The sequence below is a fragment of the Nothoprocta perdicaria genome, unplaced genomic scaffold (assembly GCF_003342845.1).
Source record: "Nothoprocta perdicaria isolate Ctin4 unplaced genomic scaffold, notPer1 scaffold_29, whole genome shotgun sequence".
Taxonomy (NCBI): domain Eukaryota; kingdom Metazoa; phylum Chordata; class Aves; order Tinamiformes; family Tinamidae; genus Nothoprocta; species Nothoprocta perdicaria.
Window position 1 is genome coordinate 2,549,287 of NW_020455521.1, and position 19,338 is coordinate 2,568,624.

General features: G+C 37.1%; 1 protein-coding gene across 2 annotated transcripts; it reads right to left on the minus strand.

Moving 5' to 3' along the window:
• Positions 1-4,780: 4,780 nt before the first annotated feature.
• TMEM144 (transmembrane protein 144) lies at positions 4,781-17,725 on the minus strand. 2 transcript variants are annotated; one of them, XM_026041699.1, is made up of 11 exons: positions 17,461-17,725; positions 16,202-16,324; positions 15,778-15,877; positions 15,172-15,252; positions 13,194-13,275; positions 11,984-12,057; positions 10,884-11,002; positions 9,496-9,615; positions 8,932-9,029; positions 6,891-6,944; positions 4,781-5,679 (listed from the first exon to the last, which is right to left on the minus strand). In XM_026041699.1, the coding sequence occupies exons 1-11, from the start codon at positions 17,597-17,599 to the stop codon at positions 5,596-5,598; spliced, it is 1,074 nt and encodes a 357-aa protein (XP_025897484.1). In that variant the 5' UTR covers positions 17,600-17,725; the 3' UTR covers positions 4,781-5,595. The 2 variants fall into 2 exon arrangements, with proteins under 2 accessions (XP_025897484.1, XP_025897485.1); XM_026041700.1 differs by lacking the exon at positions 6,891-6,944.
• Positions 17,726-19,338: the final 1,613 nt, after the last annotated feature.

The window sequence follows — 19,338 nt, forward strand, 5'->3', positions numbered from 1 at the left end:
AATCATTTCTTGGCTCTCAGAATGAGCACGCATTCAACAGTCAGTCCTATTAAAATCTAGGAAACCATATTGCTTCAGACAGGCAATTTTCTAAAACTCTCCAAATCAACAAAGAAAATCCCTCTGTATTTATGAAGTGCACTAAAAAAAGAAGAAAATAAACATTGTTAAACAGATGATACCTTTCTATTACTGAAACAAAAATGTACTTTGATATATGTCATATTTTATCATCAGCTTATATCCTCTAGTTCTTCCTTTTGATCCACAGTAGATCAGGTACTTGACATCTCAGTAAGTTTGGATAAAAGTTTTATGAAGTTTACTGTGCGGCTTTAATGCTTCTAGACTCCAGTGGGAGCAAARGCAAGCAGACTGCCTTCCATACCAKGCCAATAAACTCTTCTGGACAGGGACAGGCAGACACTACCTTCCTCTCCCACCACGAAAGGAAGATTTTCAGGAAGATTTMTCTTGATGAGTCTGTGCCCTCCCACTGTCCTCCTGTGAGTCTGTTCTCCTGCCACTTGACCATTTTGCACTGCTGAGAGAAATCTAGCAGTACTTTTGTGGATATTAAAGGAAATAAAAATTCCTTCTTAACCTCCTTGAGCCCAGCTCACCTCTCACTTCATACCTCAGGACCTCCAAAACACTCAAGAGGATGAGAACCTACAGTTCTTTCCCTCACTGAGCATTTTAGTCTGACCATTCTTGACATCTACTGTAATTATTTTAATAGGTCTGAACCAATCTTGGCACCATTTGCAGCATTTTTGTCTGTTAGAGACAATGACAGAGTGACCTAATGGACATTTGATGTCTATTAGACAAAATACCATTTAGTCAGGGCAAACATTTATGGAAGAAAACATCCTACCAAGTAACAGGAAGGGTCTGTGTGCTTGGAGCTCTGCGAGCTCTCGCCCATCTCCACCTGGGAGCACCAAACAAGACACGAGTGTTTCGGATCCCATGTCTCCTCTGCAGACACAACTGCTTGAACTCTTGGATCCAGTGACCCTCCTAGACCAAGGAGGGTATGTATACCCCCAGTTTGCCAGAGTTCTTGAAATAAGCCTAGCCTGATTAATTATTTCTGCTAGGAATGAAACTTCAAAAGGCAGATTATGCGTCCTGAAACAAAATAAACACTTACCCGTATTTCCATTAGGAAAATCAGAAGCAGCAGTACCAGCACACAGTGGTGGTTCTGAACTAAACTCCGGAAATGATAAACACACACAATTTATAACACTGCAATAACATGGCAATGTTCTATTCAACTACAGCTGAATAGCTTGCTATAATAATAATATTTGAATTTTCTATGTTTCCATAACAGTGTTTTCCTATCACCATGACATTTTCAAAGATGTGACAGTGTTTTGGAGTTAAGCAAAAAAGTTCTCTTAGCTCAATAAATTGCTACTTATGASTGTTAATTAAAACAACTCTGTGTATTCACATCGTTTATATCAGATAATGTCTTAGCAGTTTAGCAGCTGAGGTACCTCCTAGCAGCACATGAAGTTACGCTATACCACTTCATTTTCATTCTTTGCTTTAAGGAAATATTCTTAAAAAAAAATGGAACAGACAAACAGGCCATTAAAATTCCTCATAAGCTGGAATAATAATATACCTACACATCCACAAATTAACAAATGTTTTCAGTTCTGCTTTTTTGTGGTTCCTGTAATAAAGAAATCCTCAGATTGTTTCTCTCTTTTGTCAACCTTTCCTAGCATCTGCAATTATAGTAAACGTAGTTTTATTTTTATAAACAGAAAAAATAAATGCAATAAGGCAACAGACCTATTTTTCACTAATGCATTAATCAGATATAAGACTAACGTTTAAGATGCACTCAACAAATATTTGATAAGACATGAAAACAGCTATAAATGTACTATAATATTATTATTTACCATGATATTCATGGCTGTTGAAGTTTATACAGAAGTAGTTTCAATTTGGAGAACTCTATTAAAACGGACAATGAAGATTTTCATGTTTCAATTATAGTTTGCCTTATAGATCTATTTAATTTTGAATAAACACTTATGCATCAGAGGACTTAATTAAGCTCCTATTCTACAAGGCTATTTTTGACATTAAGCTAAACACAGATTGAGATGGCATTACTCTGGCCAAAAAGTGGTATCCCTCAACTCTGTTCTTCCATAAAGGCAAATGGGAATTAGATGAAAATTAGTCTTTTGAGATGTGTRCTTTCTGAAGGCTAATTTAACTTCACTTGGCCTTTGAGAATTACATACAAATAAATCTGTAATATTAAAAAATGAGTACTGTTTTCTTCGAATAGAGAAATCATAATTTTATATACAAATAACTGCCTCAACACTAACTACTTTCATTACAGGGAGGCAACCAAACGATGCATGGAATCCAAACTCAGACAAGAGAAATCCTTAATACTTAACTGAGTTAGAWGGGAGCGATTCAGCCAGCCGCCCCACTTCATGCAATCCAATAGGATGCAGAATATAAATCCCACGCTCTCCCAAACTCGGCTTTTACCAGAAGAGTTTTCCTCTGTGGCCTCTGTCGTGTCCTCCTTGGCAGGGGCTGACTGCCCTCTTGGCTGGCAATGACTCTCGCTCAGCACCTCCGCATCAACACCCTACGGGGAAGCCTCTCTGCTTGTCCATGCACTCCAGCACAACGACTACCTTCAATATCACTTGCAAAAAACCCTGGATATAGCGGAATAATTCTTCAGCTGTTTCTTTATGTCTTTTAAATATTTCCCTATATMCAAATTTTGAGACCAGTAACCGACCTTTTGCACTGATCCCATCGCTATTTACTGYTTAGTAATTTCCAAGACCCTAATCACCCAGTTGGCATTTTCAGACTCCTTGCAACGCCACCCAGATTTCTCTTGATTAGTAGTCTCTATTTCAGAGTGTGGCTTGTGTGCCTGTATACAAACACACGCTGGGCTATTTACAGAGCTGAGGTCAGGGCATACTGCAGGCAGCTCCAGCTCAGTTACCTGAACCTGTAAGGCTCTTCTGTAGCATTCTGGTGGCAGCTTTGAAGTCTGGTACTTTGAATAATTTTCCATTGCAGGTTCTCACTAATCTTAGAACAAACACCTTTGCCAGATTGTTTTTTTTTCTGGCAGATTCAATATGCATAGTACACTTAGTCTAAGATAATGAATTGATAAAAAAGCATAGGAAATGAATAAATAGGTGTAGAAAATCTAAAAAGGTGATACAGACCTCCATGGTTTCCAACAGCACAAAAAATGGGCCTTAAAAAAAACCCAAGGCTATAACAGTTTTGAAGCTTAATTTCTTCCCAAAGATATTTATAGACTAATTTACAAATTATCTTCAAAAATGTTCTCATAAAWTTTTTAGTGAGACCCAAATAAATATCTGAAAATGTAATTTGCTTCATGGAACATTGTTCTTGGTCCTACTTTGGTATTTTTCCTTTAGTTAGACATAGCAAATATTTAAAGAAACATTAGAAATATTCTGGACCAGCTGTTCTACTGATACAAAAACATGCAGCTTCCCTGATATAAACAGAGCCACAATAATTTATATGAGCTGTAGAAAATTCTCTTTCTAAATTCAGTTGCTGCCAGGCTGTTTTGAATAAAGAACTCTGTAAAATGTTAGATTATCCCAGACATGTTTAATACCAGTATCTCAGTTATGAGTATCTTGGAATATTTACTTAAAATATTCCAAGAAGACATCCCTAGAAAATATTTTGGAATAAATACATAATAAAGCCATAAATCCTGATGATCTACCACACAGGATTTTCTCAGAGGAAAGAGATGCAAGCAGTGCTTTTTTACTATTGGCAAGGCAGATGCAATAAAACAACTGCTAGTGAAGCATTTCATAAATTTGGTAATGGAGCCTTCACAAACACGTATGTTAATTAAGGCCCTAACAACAAGCAATTAACTTTGCATTTCCCATCGCTTTACCATTGCAGTCTGAGCAAACCTGTGACACCAGCCAAAGGGGAGCCCCTGGTAGGCGCTCTGGACCAGGCCTGCCTGCCTTCACCGCAGCGCAGGATGCGGCACAGCTGCTTGCAGCTAAGGAGAAGAGACTCCACGTGAGCAACGTTGCTTTTCCATCCCTTGCACAGCTGGGGAGCCAGATTACTGAGCTGAGCTCATACAGCCCCACCAGCGACTCCAAAAGAGCCCATGCCCATAGAGGGATCCATCCTAGAGGCATCTAGCCTGATTAGAGAGTTCRGGGCAGAGCAAGAAGGACAAACACTTTAGAAGCAAGGAAGACTGCGGGAATGGAGCTTGTCCAGTATAGAGAAGAGAGGGCTAACGGATGTTTGGACAACTGGCTCTGTATATACAAAGGTTAACTGCAGTGAGAAGGAAACTGTTCTCCATGGCAGTGGAGATCACGGAACAGCAGACATACACTGCTTCATAGGGAGAGCTCCCTTGGACTTTCAAGCAGGATGGCCGGTTAAAAACTGCTTAGTCTGCCTAAAAGAGGAGCCTGCAAAATCTACTTCTTCTAATTATTATTCCAAAGGAACAAGTGCCACACTACAGACAGCGATGGTCTACCCTGCTGGGGTAGAAGAGTGGTCTAAATGATCTGGTAATTTTAGCATGATGTTTCAGTGTAATAAATATTGACATCTCTATTTTTAAAGACTTGAATAAGCTATATGGAAAAACATGCCTGAAATTATTTGGAAGCAAACTTTCAACCACATACTTATGCTGAGACACCATTGGTTACACAAAAGCAATGTTTATTTCTAAAGTACCACAGAACAGAAATTTTAGAAAATAATATCCAACTATTTATATCATGGCCCTGATTTCTACATAATGTTCTGGTAGCTAAACAGAAGAGATTATCAGCAATCATTAGATATTTACTTTAGAGCAGCATTCTTCCTGTATTTCCTTTAAAATTTTCTGTGATTGGAAATGGTTAGAAGATAATGCTTTTATGTAAATCAGTAATTAAAAAAAACTTATAAAAAGTTTTAAAAAATACTTCACATCTTTTTGTGTATCAATACCGAAAAGAATATTTTGCAATATACATTTTATAGTAAAGTAAGACAGAATGGTGTAAGAAATCTTGCAAACATCAAAAGCATTACAAATTAAGAAATAAAATCCCTTTATCTGCCACTATAGCCAATGAATTGCAGTTTATGAGGAAGTGAGTTTAATACCTGATCACCAGAAAATCAGTTATTGTAAAATAAGTTATTGTAAAGTCAGTTAGCTTCATTTAACATAATCTCTTGATAAGCCCACTGTTCCAAGCAATGCAGAAACATGTATTTCAAGAGTTTTTTTCATGCCAAATGGAAACATGTAGCAATTGTTTTCTCTCTGTTTGCCTGTCACACGTTAGGGTAAGTTAGGGTAAGGTAAAGAATTTACCTTTCGAGAAATGTAATTTATTGCAGTATACCAATATTGTCTTTAGGATGGTTTCAGGAGCAGAAACAGAAATGTCCTACAAAACGTCCTAAGATGTAAGCTTCTTTACCAGTGATTTTATTTGAAAGTAGCACCATCTACCGGTCTAAATGACGCTTTCAAACTTTAGAAAAAGCTGTAGAGAGGGATCCAGCCAGAATGATGCAAAATGCTACTGTGAGCAACAGGTAGTTTTTCAGTCCCTGGATAACCAAAGGGAGAAAAAAAGAAAAAGATTATGTTGCTATAACAGATACCACTTCACAAAGAGGTRAAATGTAGAATTAAGAGTTAGATTTAAAATTCTATATATATTATTATAAAGACTTATGATTTTTATGATTATACTATGGCATTTTATGATTATACACCCATTATGTGAAATAGTAAGCTTTGTTTCATGTTATTTTTATACACTGCAAGTGTTCTTGTTTCGCAAAGCAGTTCAATATGAGTAATTCATGCAGCCATACATGTAGTAAAAAATATTCACAAAGTTTACTTTTGGTATTTGTAAAGGAATTTCATTCTATTTTGAGGCTATCCTTAAGTACTAAACACTCATGTCACGACTATGTTAAAAAATACAGAAGGGATGAAAGATRTGAGTCAAAGATTTGGAAAAGGAACATGATGGTTTTCTAGTGGACACAACATTCATCTGCAGTGGTAGAGACACAGCTTCTACTCTCTGCTCCAGTGATGTCCTGCATTTCACAGCATCACTACAAATACGAGGTAAGATAATCTACAGATTCACATTATGAGTCTAGGAATCCTGGACAGAGAAACTGAGGGAGCCTGAGGACTGCACTCCTAGTGTTTGATGCTGAAACTCCATGAGAAAAATAATTTGAACCATGTATATTAAYATGCAGGAGATTAGCCTGTTCTGCACCATCACTTATGGATCTTTTGGGARCCTCTGCATTACACAGTAACCAGCAGGGCTAATTAACCTCTGCCTTTCTTTTTGGTCCTTTGGTGACTTTGCCCCAAAATCTGTAATCCACTGGGCTGTGTGATTCTTGCAACTGCCTGACTCTTCTTGAGGGTAACAGTTCTTCCAACAACTCTTCTTGAGGGAAGCTCATTCCGCTACCCTCACTGAGAGAAGGAACTCAAACATACTGATTKTGGACTATCCTCTGCATCCTGCCTCCTGTCTCTCCTGACTGTCTTCACTGCCTCCCACTGCTGCRCATACACGTTGGGAATTCAGGCCTTCATTTCTGCAAAACTTCATCAAACAAGATTCTTTGTCTTTTTGGAAGGCTTGGTATGTCTTTTAGCTTCATTATCTAACACATGTAAGGAGGAGAAATCTCAGAGAATTAATTCTGCACCAAGTCATGATGTTCTTAAAGGGAGATTCAAGCAGAAGGAAGAGAATAGTGAGGTATCAGTGCATTACCTTGATTTCTTTGAATACAAGGACTCCCCACATTGCAGCAACAAGGCCAGGACCCTAAAAAATAAGATTCACTTGTGCATCACAGTATTTCCTTAAATTCTTCCATCTTCTCATTATGTTTTTCAGGTTTCATGAATTTTGCCTGAATGGCAAATTTAGACCTTTCTATTCTGTATAATTACAGGGCTCATCGCAAAAGTATGAAAATCACCAAAATCTTTATGAAAAAAAAATAATAAAATCTTCCGGGAGGATTAAAGAAGTGCAAGATGTTTTCAGAGAAGGCACAATTTCCTTCTAAATTAAACTGCAGTGGCTGTTATACATTCTTTCAGTAGTCTCCAAGCGACAAGCCTCACTTTAGTCCAAACTACAGACTTTCATCTGTTATTACATTTCAAAAGACTATTCAGGTGTCTTGGCAGCTACCATGACTCTGCCTAATATTTTATTATCATGACTAACCAGTTGGACAAAGTTTGCATTTATCACTCAGCGTGAAATCAAAAGACTGGAACATGAAACTATTTCCTAGATATCAGGCATCTGGACAAAATGCAAAGCCAGACAGAAAGGTCACAAAAACTACTGTTTATCAATGACGCTGTTTTAGAGATTTCCTAGCAGCAACAGAGTGATATACAGTGAAAATTTCCAGGCATTCCTGGAAATACTTTCCCCTGTGAAAGCAGTGATCTGAATTCCAGTGACTGATGGGAAAATATTATCACAGTATGACGTAAAAATTGGATGTTGGTGCTTCCCACTAAAATGGCTCTGGAGCTGCTCTCAGAAGCACATGCCAGATGTCTGAATAATAATCTTGCCCTCTCCATTGACAATATAGCTGATGGGACACAGATGGAGGTAGCAGGAGACAATGTCTTGTGTTGAAGGTGTTTGTGGGCTACTGTTTCTTAGTGGAAATGCCAATCTTTATTTATAAGGTAGCTTGGGTTTTACTTCACTTTCTCCATCATATATATTGCTAGAAGAACTTAAGTTCCCTTTTAAAAGTGAAGGAAATTGTTAAAGGAAGTGATGAATAGCTGTGTGAAATTCTCTGGATGAAGTAGAGCAGCAGTTCCCAAACTGTCGTCCAAATAGGCAGTTTCTCACCAGCACTGTCCTTACACTTTTCATTTTGTGTTTTCATATCCTTTCCCTGTGGACACACTAACAACCAAAGTTACTTAATCTGCTTTCCTTTAGTTCTTCAATTTCTAGTTAGAATGATCCTGAGTCTTTTTTTTACTGAGTTTATTCTGATTCATTGCATCTTGAGACAAAGCTTAATGCCTGTTAATGCTGTTTCATTAGTTTGCAGACAAAATATGTCYGTTCAGCAGAACTTTGTTTTTGACACTTAAGAGCTTTCATTTGCCAAAAGTTATCYGAAGCCAAAGCATCATCTATTAGACTGGCAAGCTACAGTACTAACAGGAAACTACTAGTGACAATTTACACAGCTTCTGTAAACGTACTGTGCCTTACAGGTATAACATCAGGAAAATTTATTATTCTTTCMTTTGAACAAGGTCATTATTTTCAGCAATACATAACTTTTTTAATAGGTTCAAGAACTGTGGTGAGAAAAATATGTGATTCAATTTAGCAAAATGAGTCTTAAAGGATGAAATTCACAAAGGGAGAAGGGCAGAGCAAAGTATCTGCTGAAAGGAAAATACTTACCTAGCTGGTCAGAGAATGTATACAATGTTTTCATCATCTGAATTCACTGACTATTTAATACTGTTACAGAGCTTGGCTTTTTACTTTAACCTAAACATCTATGCTTTCAGCTCCTGTGTTTTTACACTTAACATGGGCCAAGATGGTGCTTGTCAATCATATATGTTCCTATAAAAACAAAGGCTAAGACAGAAAAGCTAAATAAGAGGAAATGTATATTACAGAACAGCAAGCTCCAATTTTCAACTTTATCCCACAAATTGAAAAAGAAAGTCTTCAGTTCTAATGACAGATTTTCATATACTTACTGCGGTATTTTATATTTTATAAGCATATTTCATATACTTACTGCGGTAATTATTGGAAAGCTGACTACAGCACTGAGGTAGTGATTGGCCATGAACCAGCAGCAATTGGCTATTGCCCAAAGCACACCAGAAACAAACCCTAAAACAAAAGAATCCAGTCAAAAACATGTAGAAAGTATAGAAAGCAATTTGTGGAACACTTAGATTTACAGYCTAATACAGGAACTGAATATTTTAGTACGTTAACTACTTTGACAGTCTGTCTCTGACAATCTAAATCAAAACTTGAGGGATACAATCAGCTACTCTAGTTGAAGTAGCCAATTAATTAAAGTTCAGGGTTTTCTGGGCAATGTGTCCCCCACTCTGACAAAGCGTCAGTTTCAGAAGATCCACTGTATGCACTGCCACATTTCAGATTAGAACAAAATTTATCTTTGTTTCCTAACCTTAATTAATTAACCCGAATAAGAGTGCTCTTTCAAAACAGACAAAAAGTCAAATGAATAGACTTCCAAGGTTAAGTACAAATTTTGAACTAACCATAGCAAAATGGTCAGAAGAAGTAATTGGAAATTAATTGCTAATTAAACAAACAGTCATACCTGGCAGTATGGCCTGGGGATAAACGTGAGGTTTATTTTTTCTGACTGCACAGTAGGTCAAGAAGTATATGGTACTTGTAAGAAAAATGCCACTGAAGTGTGCAAAAACATAATCTAAATCTGAAAGAGAAATTACAAAACTAATCAGTCTAACTAACCACTTGTTATTAATTGTAACTAAATTGATTTCACTGATAATATTTCTGTTGACAAAAATACTGTTATGCTAGCAATTCAAAGTTTAASTGTGGTTGTGAGGAACAGAGCAGTCAGCCTGACTGTGCACACATCTGCCCATGATACATATGATATTAGAGCTGGACTGCCAACTTGACCCTAGCATTCACTGCAAGCTTTTATGCATCTCTGTGAGATTTTTTTTTGAAGTTTGTTAATGAAGCTACAATCCTCATTCGAGATTATAAAAACTCTGTTGCCCCCTTCTGACTACCTACAGCTACATTCCATACAAAGCCCTGTTTTTCCCTTTGTGCTGTACATTTAAAGGCAAGACTACTGTACATACAACACACACCCCGAAAGACACCGTTTTGTCATTTTTTCTCTTGAAGAACCTATTACAGTTTTGATCACATTAGCAATAATAAAGCCTTTACAGAACATATTTTGATATGTGCTAAAGATATAATATTTCCAACATGGTAAAGCAGCAGATGTAGCATGATTGCTACTGCAATGACAATAGACATTTTGTCTTGTATTTCTTCAGATATCTAAGTTGCTGTGTTTAAAAGACAAATTGCATATGACACAACAAATATTTTTATGGCTACGCAGTSCTCTCTGTATCATGCTGCTCTTAAGGAGCTGTTGGCACTAACAGATTGATTTACAGTAAACYATAAGGAAAATGCTTCTGGAGAATTGTTTGAAGAGCAGTGCTTGTAATAATACTGTTAAAGCTTACAAGCTCCATTAAAAGGTTTCCATTTCCAAACTGTAAGCTTTTAATTACTCAACTTGCTATATATTTCTTTCAGTCATGTTCAGCCACCTTCTATTCCTTTTTTGGTATGCTAATTTGGCCACTGCCATAGCTTGTGCCTTTGTTTATCACATGTTCAAGTCACATGAACTCAGTATTTTGAGAGTACTTGCTTTGTTTCCAAATTCATTACCACTGCATTTAATACTGTGAGTTAAGATTGGCATTTTCTGTTCTGTTTTCCATTGGTTTTCTAATGATACAATTCACCTCTGGGAAAATGAGTGCTATTAATATTATCACTACAACCAAGACAGTGTAGAACTGATTAGTTGTTTGTCACCACACATTTCTGAGTTTAAGTAYTTCATTCTGTGCCTTTACGAAAGCAAAGGCACAATGCAGTGATGAAGCAAAATAAAAATCATCTATTAGCATTTACCAAATTGACTTGCTCCTGTATATATAGTGCCATTTCTTCTTCCATGGTCCTTAATGTAAAGTACAGGTACAAAACTGGAACCATAGAGTATTCCAGAAACGACAGCCAGGCTACAACCTCTTTAAAAAGGATAAAAAAAATCAGATAGAAGAGCCTAGTGTTAATTAGTGACACAGAAAATGCACTTAACATAAATCCAGTACTATGGGTTATGGCTGTAAACTTTATGAAAGTTGCAAGCAATGCTGTAAAAATAATACATTTTAGCAGACTTTTACTTTGTACAGAAAAAATGGTTCAAAACAGTAGCTTAGTCATCCTAAACTATCTGGCCAAGAAATACAGACAATTCTTGYTCCAAGAGCCTGCAGTCTGAGTTAGTGACAAGAAAAAACAACTAACTAGGATTACTTAAAAGCCAAGCTGGTAGAAGTCCGATGAAAATATATTTAAAACACTCATCATTACATATTATAGATTAGTGCCTCCCACCTTCAATTTCACTGTTGTAGTCTTCATTTGCCTCATGACCATTCCCAGGATCACTGCCTCCTTGCTCCTCTTTTCCCTCTTCAGAAAACCATGTCCTTGGCTTTCTCTGTGCTCCATCCTGGCCCCAACTGTTTCCACCTGGTCCTTGGACCATTTTTGCTCCCTCACCATATTCACACCTAATTCAGCAGCACACATTATATCTGCATTATATCTGCACACATGTGGAACTCGTATCTGGAAGCGTGTTGCCAGCTTGGGCTCCTTTTACATTTGAAAGCTAATTAACCAGGTGATACAAACCAGCTCTGTAATTATGCACTTACTGTTTAATTTTACTCTGCAGATACTGTTCTTATATGACAGTAATTCATACTCTGACTTTATCAGTAAGATAAAGCACACTGAACAGTGAGAATTACCTAATTAGTCAAACAGCTATGCATACACACATATGCATACTGTACCAATATTTTAGAAACTGATATTTATTTGTTCATAACTTTTTTGTAGATTCAGTACAGGGCATAAATTCTGCTCTTGTTCTGTGGACAATCACCTTTTTGGCTACTTGGCCTACAGCAATAAAAGAACTGTTAATAACTTACATGACTCTCTTTCTTGTTGGAGACAGTCTGTTCACCCACGAGTCATCAGAATTATTTTCAGAAACATTAATAGACTGCAGAAAAACATAAGCTTTTATTCAAATCTTAAAAAAAAATCAGAAACATATTCAATTTAACAGTTTTCACTTAGAAAATTAAAAGTGGAAGGAGAAATGAAATAAATTTACAAAGCTGCCCTGAACAACAACAAAAATAGAAATATGTTTGGAAATGAAACAAACTATAGAAAAGGATCTACCTGCCTGAAGTTTAGTGTCTGTCTATGGACTTTGGGTTTGCTACAAAATAAAGCATCCATGAACATTTCTTTTTGTCTGAAAATGGGTCTGAATTTCAAAACCTGTCCTTCCTTAAATTTGATAAACAATTTCACCTATAGATTTCACTTGCAATTTGTGCTGACCTTTTGCTGTGCCATCACCTGCCATCAGAGTACTGGGACTATTTGCAAAAGGGATGTTACATCCCTGACCACAAAACAAAGACTTGGAATATCCCTGTGTCCAATTCTTTGTCTTTTGTGTTTTGTTATGGAACCTCTAAGGACCATTGAGCACCACCATACACCTCTGAGTGATGCTGTATTCACCTGGCAATTTAATTTTGGTAACTGATCTGCATTAGTAAGAGCAGGGATAGGGAATGGCGGTGGGAACGGACTGTTCTCCARCATTTGTTGCCTGCTTTGGACTCCCAAAGGAGTGATAGCCAGTCTGGAASCAGGCCCTCATCTCTAGCTGGTGCCACATCCAATGCTGAGAACCAGAGAACTTTAACAAGCACTTTGAGAATCTTGGCTCTGTAAGGTGGCAAAAAATCTGGTGGATAAGGGTTATGAACCCTGCTGCCTTTCATCTAAGCATTATCTTTCTTTATAGTTCAGTTTTAGTTCCAAAAAGAGTACAGGAAAAGACTGAGTATTTATATAATCTATGTCAAAATGAAAAAGGACTACTAAGCCATCCAAAGCTGACAGTAAAGAAAACAGGACAAAGCTTTTTTTATTTGTTAACATTTGACTAGATATACAAGATCCACAAAACAAATAAAAAACAGAAGTATTTATGCAGCTTTATGTAGTTTAGCACAAATTCTAACAAATCTGGTTAACATTAAGGGTTTTTTTTTGTTTGTTTTTAAACTGCTACCTATTTTCACTGCTGTAAAATAACAGCTCTAGAGTACTTACACTTTCTCTCAGTAATGGAGTTCTTTCTAATGAAACCGAAGAACTCTGCACTTCAGTTTTTACAAAAAAAAATATGATAGCACTGTGAAGAGAAACAAATCGCAAAAAATACCACAGGTCAGCTCATAAGGACATAATACTCAGCTTCCAGAAACAAAAGCTATTTGAAAGCATATTACTTATTTCATTTTCATTACTATCCCAGCATCTCTTCAATAAATCTTTAAAATGCAGCTGTTTTACAAAATCTTAAAACACACACACAAAGCAAGGAACTACAGKAGTCTTTGCATCACTTCATAGTTCTCTCTTCTATATAATGAGATTGAAATGTCGCTTTTTAATGATGTGCAGCTAGTCACRTGCTAACAACGCTGGCTTTAAGTCAGCAGTGCCCTTGTGCCAGGCCAGATACATACAGAAACATTTGCATGGAAATTCTACATGGAACTTCAAACCTGCACAGAATTGGACTGATGCTCACAAGGCAAGTTAGTTTGTGCCTTCTGCTATATGGAAGTCAGGCCTCCTGTGTATGTACAAAGAGAAAGTGCACTGCCCAGTGCAATGAGTRAATAAGGTGGAATAAGGAAGGGAAATGTTACTACTTATATCCCCAGCTTGGTGAAATCACGTAACTCCATGAAATCAGAAATGGCAGGTTTTTTTTTTTTTTTGACATTGTTTGTTTTGCTTCTTTTTAATGCAAGATATTTTATGATTGGGAAGCTGATTTACAGCTTCTCAGAGCTGTAAATACTGTCCCCATCAAGAGCGATTCATCTCCTACTGAAATGGAGAGACATAAGAAGATGTCAACTCCTCCAGAAGGACTAAGCAAATGCACAGGTCCCACACAGAAGGCTCAGATGAAATACACGCTGTGAGCTCTACAGGCGACACACACAGGTTTTGTGCAGTCTGCCAGGAAAATATTTCTGGTCAGGATCTTTTTCCTTGGTGACTGCTTTTCCATAGTATCTCAGAAGGAGGCAGGAAGCAGGTGGTGCACTGAATAAATCCATCAGGCAGGGATAGCAGCACTGCTACTATTTTGTGAATGCCTCACATAAGCATGAACTACACGTAAGGGTACAAAGGTTATCTGCTCTCAGGAAAAAGGATGAGTAGAAGCAAAATTCATGACGGGCTCCAYTGTCTATGTGACCATAACATCTCCTTTTCTCTACAGGCACTATGTGTATGGACCATTTGCCATGCTGATGGTAAGACTACTGTCCCCGGGATTTTGAGCTATACATCTCCTCCCAGAAAGACCTCACCAGCCACCCAACTGGAAAACATGGATGCTGCTACATAACAAAGACACTATTTCCTCAGGGTTCATCTCAAAATATGCACTCATACAAATAATATACAAATAAGCAGAGATGCCTCTRAAGTTCACACAGAAAATCCCTGCTTGGGAGTTCTTGGAAGTGTAGCTGAGCAGCTATAGGACAGGAAACTATAATGGGCAAGAGATAATGCAAAGTCTCAGGCTTCTGATGCTCCTAAAGAGATCTAAGAAGGGGTCCTATTCTACATTAGGAGGAGGGATTCGTACCACTAACTGAAGTGAGGTAGGAAATTTCACAGAGATTTTCTCCCCAGGATTTTTCTGAACATTTTACTGATAATTATTTTCCTCTTTCACAAGATTTAGGTAAAGTGAATTATATGAAACATCTAGTCAATAAGAAAGTAAATTTACCTCTGCTTCAYCTTGGACAGGCCTACCACCATAAAAATATATTTCCATGTTTATGAATACCCTTTTCAGAACTCTATTGGAAATGAGATTTGCTTCTTTTCTGGAATATAGAGCTGACCAGCTATATATGGATAGCTCATGATTTAGGTGGTAAATGAACTTGCAAAATGTACCTTATTTGCCCTCTGGTTGTCAATAGACTTTGTTATGCAATAGACGATATTTTGCATTATAGGAATGAATTATAACAGTATTTTTTTTTACCTCAACAACGAAAGTCCAGCTCCGATATAATTTAAAATGGGTCTTGATACTTCTTCTGGGTCAATTCCAAACCAACCAAACCTGAAATATTTAACTAGTTTCACTTAATTACACTGAACACATACRTGCACATAAATTAGAACTAAGTCCAGGAATTCTTCACTCATACAACTGATTCTACTCAGGTCCAGATTCGCAGTACTTCACTAGTGCTTTAGCTGGCTTGCAAAAAGATAGGTTTTCTTAAAATCAATCTCTAAACTAATTAAAATCAGCTTTTTTTTTAATTTGTGCAGTTAAATTATTTTATCAGTCTGGACGCTAGAGGAAAAAAATACAATGTACTAGTTTCCCATTAGCAAATAACATATTTATTATTCAACAATTTATGTTCATGAATATGAATGGGCATTTTTTTCCTACTGAGAAAAAGAAGAAACACAAAAAAGACAGAATAAAATAATTAGCCTAAGTATTTTTTCCTTAGGGGGAAAAGGATCTTTTGTGTATGATAAATGCTCCTTACTAGTGATAATATTTTCGCTTTAGTCACTAGTGAAGAAACAGCAACATTAAGAACATGAGTTAAGACGTATATGTGCTCACCTTGAACTTGCCCAGCCGGTTAACAAATTAAAGGAAGCCCATATCAAAAGACCAAGAGCCAAGCCAATAGTTTTAACAATAGGGACAACGGTAACATTGCCTGAAATACAAAATCCACATAATTAAGATCAGACGATTAAAAGACAGAATAATACATTAGACACAGACTTAATATCATCTTTTAAGATATTTTTGGTGTGAATTTTTGCTACCTACAAAAAGCTGAAAACACTAACCAGGGCCACCCAGCACTGGCAACATCATTACTCACCACACTTGCTATAAGGGTAAAGGTCTATTAATGCTGAGACTAAGAAGAACAAAGCACACCTTACATATAGAAAAGCTTTTATCACTCCTTATTTTCTTAATGAAGAATTAGGGTTACTTCGTGTTTCAAGGAGTAAAATCTTTTTCTGCYTACCTGTAGCCCACACAAAACCCCCAAGCATAGCCAGGGGCCAAAATCGGGGGCAGTTCTGGATGAGGTTGACCACCAAAGAAACCATCCATATAGACGCACATAGAATCCATTGGAAAAACATTCCTATAGAAAAATTAAACGTGTACAAATGGTTAAAAACAGAAAACTAGCATAATATCTCATATGTGAATCTCTTGCACCTTAACCTATTACTTTTTAGGTGAAATAATACAATAAAAATGAAATGTGGGCATCTCCTTTGCCAATTTCAGGGAATTAGTGTGTTACAACACATTTAAGGATATTTTCTAGAGTGGAATATTAAAAATCACACTTTTTCTTACTATGAATTTTCTGCATATAATCACAAAAGACACTTTGCTGGGCAACACTGCACAATCCCCAATTCTGAGATTTAGACAGGTTTCTGACAGAAAGAGTATTAAGTTACTGCCAACATCTCCCAGCCCAAGAGCACCCAGCACAGCTTCTGAGCAGGACAAAACCTGCTTGCTATTTTAATTTCCACTATTTGGCACATASGCTTTTTCACTATCTAAATAAATTGGAAATATCTGGGTACATCTCTTCTACCTTTGCAAATCCTCTAAGAGTCAACAGTTAACTTTAACAGTTAACTTTATAACTTTATGCCAGCTGAGCTAAGACTTGTTAGCATTGTTATTTCCAGCCAGTTTTGCAGTAACTGTTACAATAACACAATGCAAGATTTGTTAATCTAGGGATCTGGTAACTGATTATGTCTCTCATAAATGTGAAACTGAAACAGGAAGCCAGTACAGCAAAGTGATAAATTTCTAAATAGGAAATGGAAACAATTGTTTTCTCTCACTGAGTCAACAGATATAACTATGAAAACTTCAATTTCTGATTGCTTTTGTGTTATCTTATGTCTACAAAAGAAGGGCAATACTCCAATGTCCAACAATTTGTGCAGTGTAAATAATATTGTCAGTATATATTTTAGCATCCCCATAGAGGAAGAAGGACATTCCACTTTCCATTGTGAAATGCTTATGAAATGCAYATCACAACTGTTAAAAGTGCACAAAAACTTTTAAGAAGCCCATCTTAAAGTTTTGCCACATTGTTAAGAATATATTATTGCTTTATACTCTAACAGTAAAGAAAGACATGCTCCATGGATCAGGACTGCGACAGTATTTATAACTCTACTTACAGAAATTTCTTACCAGTAAAAAATATAAAGTAAATAAAAGTATAAACACTTTGTTTACCATCACCAGTATCAAATTTCTTAACAGGCACGAAGTTTGTCCCAAATAAAAGGACAGCTACCACAGAAGATGTAAAGCCAACAGCTAGATCTGTTCCATTACTGCTGTTAAAGGTGTTAGAAGCTTTCCAGACATTCATTTCTGTTTTGAAGCTGTCTCTYTTTGTTGTTTTACTGTGGGTGTTGATAAACTCTGTAATAAAAAAGTGCAATTAAAGATGTGGGCCACAACAATACTCATACAGTTTGGAAACAGATAACTTAATGAATACTGCATTTCTACCTCTCAGTAGCAAAGAAAAGTGGCAAAGTAAACTGCAGAATTGCATGAACAGCTGCCATAAAACTTGAATGAAGTGTAACTTGAGAAACACTCTCACACACACAAATTAGCTTTTGTGTATCATAAGCAAYTTGAAACTTGCAGCATGCAACTTGAACACATGCAGCAACATTAATAGTGAGATGCGCTCAAAGGGTATGAAGATTACAGTGTATGGGAAGCCCTGGAGATGCCCTATCATCACATTCCTAACTTCTGAACCAGAAAGGCCACATTAAAGGGKGTAAAAAAGCAAGGATTAGGCAATCAGATAAAATCTTCATTGATGGAAGGAGTTGCAGCAATGTGCAACCTCACTGCCTAGAAGTCCCGATCAGCTGCAGGGATTCCACAGAGGAACAATATCTAATTGATATAAAACATGAGTAAAGGGTCTTCTTTTTTTCAACGTGGGGAAGAGAAGAAGCTGCCTAAAGCTTCTTCCTTCCTAAAGAGAGATGAACMTTTTTTTCATTCCATAATGACAGTATTTTCATTGGACATTCATCTGGAGGTGCCAACAGAAGCAGTGCCATGTATATACTTTTGATATTGATCATGATGTTGATAGATGTCTCAGGATGTGTACTCTGAGAACACAATCATTGTAAACATTATCCTAATACCACCCCTAAAAATTATGTGCAAGGGAACTGTTTGGAATCTTAACTTCAAATGCTTGAAGTGCCTAAGCTCCTCTAAGCAGCATTCACTGTATCTAACACTCATCTGCAAAATATGCCTTGCCTGGGACGTGCAGACACCAAGCCACGCAAGCAGCAACGTCGGGATTCCTTCAAGGGCTGACCTCACAGGCTGAGCAACACTGCAACGCCGCAGGCACGGGCTCGGATGAATAAAGCCTGACATTCGCTATCTTCTTTCCATCAAACTTGTTGACTCGCTCAGTTAATACATTGGATTCCACCCGCGCACGAAAGGCAGTGGAGCTGGCTTTGGCACAGGAAGGACTTCACACTGCTGGGGCCATAGAATTAGAGCTGGTTGCACTGCAGATCTGTGAACATAGGACTCGGCTACTTAGCCTTTAATTAAATCATTATTTGGGTAAAATATTAGGAACTTTTGAGAGTAAAAATAGTTTTTCAGCCTTTTTTGGTCTTGTTAGTGTATAGAGAAATAATATTTTAAAATATCCTTGTATCTACTATAAGGAAACTGTGCTGCCGAGCAGGATAGTTTTCTGCTTGCTTTTTACCCTTTAAATTCCCTATGTWGCGCACAACTGGAGAGCTGGAATCCAAAAATACAAAAACCAAACTGCTAAACATCTGTGAAAGAATTTGGACTGATTAAAAGTCTCCATCTTTCCAATCTTTGGGGTATTTGGCCTTCAAAATTTGGTTTAATGTCAGGACAAACTTTCAACTCTGTTTCAACACTCCAAAACTCACCTGGACAAGACYTTGAGCAACCTCATCTAATTTTGCCCAAACCCCTGCTTTGTGCAGGCGATTGGCCTAGATGACATCTCAGTCTCCTACCATCCAAATTACTCCATGATTATAGGACCAAAACCAAGGCCTCATTAAAATC

Coding starts and splice junctions, on each gene's coding strand:
- TMEM144 (XM_026041699.1), bottom strand. CDS start 17,599: ATGAATGTCTGGAAAGCTTCTAACACCTTTAACAGCAGTAATGGAACA. Junction 16,325..17,460: donor GAAATTTGATACTGGTGATG/GTAAACAAAGTG, acceptor ATTTTTCTATAG/GAATGTTTTTCCAATGGATT. Junction 6,945..8,931: donor GCTTTCCAATAATTACCGCA/GTAAGTATATGA, acceptor CTTATTTTTTAG/GGTCCTGGCCTTGTTGCTGC.